Below are 5,273 nucleotides of genomic sequence, written 5' to 3'. Positions count from 1 at the left end.
GAAAAGGTCCTTTTCACTTAAATGGAGCTCAGTTAGTCTGTTCTTGAGAGACTACTATGTCAGTGGTTCTCAAACCTCTTCATGTGAAGGACCCCCAAAATGATATATGTATTTGGCCACGGACCCCCATCTCAAAATATTTAGTTCCAGGGACCACCCCCAGAGTTACAAACGTTCACTTTAAAAATACATATATTCAAAGATTTGCACACATTTTCACGACTTTTTCAAAAATAGCAGATCTACAGTGCCGCGCTGCGAGCTTGTATATCTGCTATTTTTCACTGATTAAAGCATTCAATAATTCTAGGCCTAAATTAAAGGAGCCTTCCCTACTGAGCGAGAGCTTTGACTGGAGTATAGGGGGTGGGGTTGGGTTGGGGGGTTTAGAGGGGAGGGGGTAAGGGTGAGGTGAGGGGGGTTGGAGGGTGTTTGTACATGATTCCTTGTATTTCTGTGCATCACGGGAGGGGGGGGGGGGGTGTGGGGGAGGGGGGGGAGGGTTTGGAATGGGGCTTCGGAAGGGGGGTGTTAGAAGTGGGGGTGACTGTGTGTCTGTGTTTTGGCATAATATTGTGTATTTCTGTGTATCTGTGCTTCCGGGTCAAAATGACCCGAACAGCACTAAAGGTTCAAAAAATATGAGGGGGGTGTAGCATGGGTGTAGTGCAAAAATATTTTTTTTACATGTTCATCTCAGAAGAATCTTTAAGGCCAGTGAGTTTCAGGTGGAAAAAAAATTAACTTCTACCTTTTTTTTTCAAATGAAAATGTAAAACGGGTCAAAATGACCCGAACAGTAGGAGGACTTTGCCACTTTTCAACCCATCTTCATATAATAAGTCCTCACTAATGTTCATAATAAAATAGCACAATTTTTTCTACTGGGTCCAAGTCTCTTAGGAGAGCTGTGGGAAGTTCAGAAATCCATAAATCCAAAAGAATATATATATATATATTTTTGAAAAAGATATTTCGATTTTTATTATCGCGAGAACAATGGCTTCCACTTTAACATTGCAACTTCTCAGGAGTATGAAAGCCTGCATTTTCTATTAGCTTGGATTCCCAATCGATGATGTCACAAGACGATGGGTTTCTGACCTGCCCACAACCCTCCTCTGAGGAAAAAAAAAGAAAGAAAAAAAAAAAGCTATTTTTTAGTGAGGACCAATTATATGAAGATAGGTTGAAAAGTGGTGAAGTACTCTAAGTAAACTGAAATCAAACTCCAAATAAAAGATTAAAATAAAACAAAGAAATAATAATATTTCAAAACAATAATAATTGAGCCAACTTCAACTCTACAGGTGTCATGCAGGCTGAAGTCAGTGCTCATGATTATCAGTAGGATTACACAACTGACCAAAGTCTCGTCACACAATTAACATTTAAACTGGTTTGTTTGGACATACGCCGACTTGAAACCACAGACACTGTGGGTTGCCAATAAGAGAAGACATAGAATAGAATTAAGACAATACATCCATTGTAGTCTAATCGCCTAAGGGAAACTTTAGACTTCAGACTTTCAATCAACTTTATTATCCCACACAGGGAAATTCATTTGGTCCAGTGCTCCAGATATAAAAACATAATAAACATAATAATAAAACCCATAATAGAACCATAGAACCACAGTAAAACTGCAGCAAAGATACGTTCAATCATACTGAGACAGAATAAAACAATAACATTCAATTAAAAACAGGTCATCAGTTCATCACTGATTAATACTAGTAAGATGCCTCAGGGTGACAAGCGACCTCGCCCTAAAGGGCGCGGTCATGCCATGTCTTGGCCATCTGGCCAGTGATGTATATCGGAGCAGTTACCCATATATGGAGACCCCTGGTACCCATATATGGAGATCCATGTACTGTATATGGAGATATGCTGTGAGAGCCCAGACATGCTTACTCAGTTATTCGTTATGTGAAAGTCCTATGACATCTGACATCATACATACGATCCCTTTTACGTCCATACATGGAGATCCTAGCTGTCTGTAGAACCAGCCACACAGATATGGGCTGTCTTGGCCATATATGGATTCTGTTATTCATGGGTTGCAATTGTAGTCCTATACCAGCCATTTTGAGGACCAACACAGGTGTTTTGATTAACATAGAACATTGGTTCTATGTCAATCAGACAAATTGAACACCTGTGTTGGTCCTCAATATGGCTGGTTTAGGACTACAAATGCAACCCATGAATAGTGGTATGTGGCCGATGTGGCATCCATATATGAGCATTCCCATATGAAGTCCTGTTAGATATGAGCTTAATATTGAATATTGAAAGGTGTCATGTCACTGTGACCCCACAGGAAGCCAGCGGACCTTCACAACCTGGCGCCGGGGACCAACCCTCCCTTCCTCACTTTCCAAGGCGAGGTCCACACCGACGTCAACAAGATAGAGGAGTACTTGGAAGAGATGCTGGCCCCACCTAAGTAGGAGCACCTTCAGGGACGTGCTGGCCATTGGGAAAATCGGGGCAACTCCCGAACGGCCGGTTCATTCCCGGCCGGACCAGGCCGGCCATTAGGAAAAAAATTAAAATAAAATGTCGGCCTTGTTCCATTTTGGGGGCTGGGCGGCCAACAAAGCAAATCGTCACTGTCGGGCAGAAACATTGTATCTCCAAGTTTCAAATTTGTATTTTTTTCGCAAAGCAAAGCCCTGCTTCATCATACAAGGCCGTCGCACAAAGGTAGTGAAAACAGCCGATCTACAAGCACACAACGCCTCGCACCTTAAATCATTTTTTAAATGATACAAATACAAAACAAACGGTTTTGGACATACCAGGTTTCCACCCGACAACGACGAAATAGAACTCATGTAATTGGCCCACTGGCTTGTCACTTGTCATGATCTGAAATGGCAAATCTTTGAGTAGCAGCAGCGCTATAGAGAGATCTCTCTCTATGGCGCGCAATGAGGACCTCTCCAACTCTTTTTCCCGGGCTGAATCAGGGGCCCAGCAGCACGTCCCTGAGCACCTTACAGATGTTACACACATGAAAATGAACAGGACCCGATACAAATGCATAAACACACACATGGATGTAGCCTACATACGCAAGACGGCAAAAAAAAAAGTATTGCACTTCTATTTCCAGGTATCCTAAACTCGGAACAAAGAACCGTGACTCCAACACAGCAGGAAATGACATATTTGCCAAATTCTCAGCCTACGTGAAAAACACCAGACCAGAGAAAAATAAAGGTTGTGTAGTGTGTACAGATGTTTGTTTTGGTGATAATGTTTATTGTTTCACGTGTGTGTGTGTGTGTGTGTGTGTGTGTGCGCGTGCGTGCGTGCATGCGTGTGTGTGTGTGTGTGTGTGTGTGCGTGTGTGTGTGTGTGTGTTTGTGTACAGTACACGTTAGTTGTCCATTTCCAAACATGTACATGTTTTATTTCCGAATAATTATTCAGAATCATAAATTCATAGCTTCGCTTTCTGTCTATGTATGTGTGTGTGTGTGCGTGCGCCGTGCGTGCGTGCGTATGCGTGTACGTGTGTGTGTGTAATGTATCTCTCTCTGCACCTACTTGATCCTGTCAGGTTTGGAGAAGAGCATGAACAAGGCTCTGTCTAAGCTGGATGAATACCTGCTGAGTCCTCTGCCTGAGGAGCTCCAGGGGGGACGCCACGTCCCCGAGGGAGGCTCCGTGCGCAAGTTCTTGGACGGAGACGACCTCACGCTGGCCGACTGCAACCTGCTGCCCAAACTTCACGTGCTCAAGGTGAGCTGTCCAGGGACGTGCTGGCCATTGGGAAAAGCAGGACAACTCCCGAACGTCCGGTTCATTCCCGGCCGGTCCAGGCCAGCCATTAGGAAAAAAATAATAATAAAATGTCGGCCTTTGTTCTATTTTGGGGGCTGGGCAGCCAACAAAGTAAATCGTCACTGTCGGGCAGAAACCTTGTATCTCCAAGTTTCAAATTTGTAAATTTTTTCGCAAAGTAAAGCCCTACTTCATCATACAAGGCCGTCGCACAAAAGTAGTGAAAACAGCAGATCTACAAGCACACAACGCCTCACGGTGCGAGGCGTTGTGTGTTTGTGGATTGTCTGTTTTCACTAGTTTAAATCATTTTTAAAATGATAAATACAAAACAAACGGTTTTGGACATACAAGGTTTCCACCCGACAACGACGAAATATAACTCATGTAATTGGCCTCTCTCTATAGCGCTGCTGCTACTCAAAGATTTGCCATTTCAGATCATCACAAGTGACAAGCCAGTGGGCCAATTACATGAGTTATATTTAGTCATTGTCGGGTGGAAACCTTGTATGTCCAAAACCATTTTAAAAATAATTTAAACTAGTGAAAACAGCTGATCTACAAGCACACAACGCCTCGCACCGCGAGGCGTTGTGTGCTTGTAGATCTGCTGTTTTCACTAGTTTTGTGCGACAGCCTTGTACGATGAAGCAGGGCTTTGCGAAAAAAAAATTACAAATTTGAAGCTTGGAGATACGAAGTTCTCTGCTCGACAGTGACGATTTACTTTGTTGGCCGCCCAGCCCTCAAAATGTCCGACATTTTATTTAAATTTTTTTTCTAATCGCCGGCCTGGACCGGCCGGGAATGAACCGGCCGTTCGGGAGTTGTCCCGCTTTTCCCAATGGCAAGCACGTCCCTGATTCTGTGCATTTCTTGTCAGTAATATTGTTATTTCCCCCCTGGGATTACTAGGTGGTCTCCAAGAAATACCGCAACTATAACCTCCCGTCTGAATTCCGAGGGATATTGCGTTACCTGGAGAATGCCTACCGTCGTGATGAGTTCACCAACACCTGTGCTGCCGATGTGGAGATCGAACTGGCCTATAAGGACGTAGCCAAGCGTCTGGGCAAGTGATCGCATCCAAGTCTAACCTAGCGTTAGACCAGGGTTCCCCAATTAGTTTTCCCCAAGGGCCGAATTATGTCTAGGGTACCAAGCCGAGGGCCACAGCATTGCAGGGGACGACGGTGGTGTTCCCGCTACTCCAGCGACAGTTCAGATATCGTCGTTGTCGTGTGAAAATCTTGTATGTCCAAAACCGTTCGTTTTGCATTTGTCATTTTAAAAATGATTTAAACTAGTGAAAACTGCCGATCTACAAGCACATAACGCCTAGCACCGCGAGGCGTTGTGTGCTTGTAGATCTGCTGTTTTCACTACTTTTGTGCGATGGCCTTGTATGATTTGCAAAAGAACGTAAAAATTTGGAGATACAAGCTTTCCACCCAACAAAGACGATA

At 43.9% G+C, this 5,273-nt stretch overlaps 1 protein-coding gene across 1 annotated transcript in view; it reads left to right on the top strand.

The window, feature by feature from the left end:
- The window catches only part of clic5a (chloride intracellular channel 5a), a gene marked incomplete at both ends in the record, with an annotated part of 14,227 nt that extends 9,340 nt beyond the window's left edge, over positions 1 to 4,887 (top strand). Inside the window, 4 exons of the mRNA XM_080720829.1 lie at positions 2,333 to 2,458; positions 3,131 to 3,237; positions 3,581 to 3,762; positions 4,723 to 4,887. Of these exons, the coding sequence (XP_080576955.1) occupies positions 2,333 to 2,458; positions 3,131 to 3,237; positions 3,581 to 3,762; positions 4,723 to 4,887 (580 nt within the window). The remainder of the gene's footprint in view (positions 1 to 2,332; positions 2,459 to 3,130; positions 3,238 to 3,580; positions 3,763 to 4,722) is intronic.
- Between the last annotated feature and the right edge of the window lie 386 nt (positions 4,888 to 5,273).

This window comes from Nannobrachium achirus (assembly GCF_963921795.1).
Source record: "Nannobrachium achirus genome assembly, chromosome: 24".
NCBI classification, from domain to species: Eukaryota; Metazoa; Chordata; class Actinopteri; order Myctophiformes; family Myctophidae; genus Nannobrachium; species Nannobrachium achirus.
This window is presented reverse-complemented; position numbering and strand designations above follow the sequence as displayed.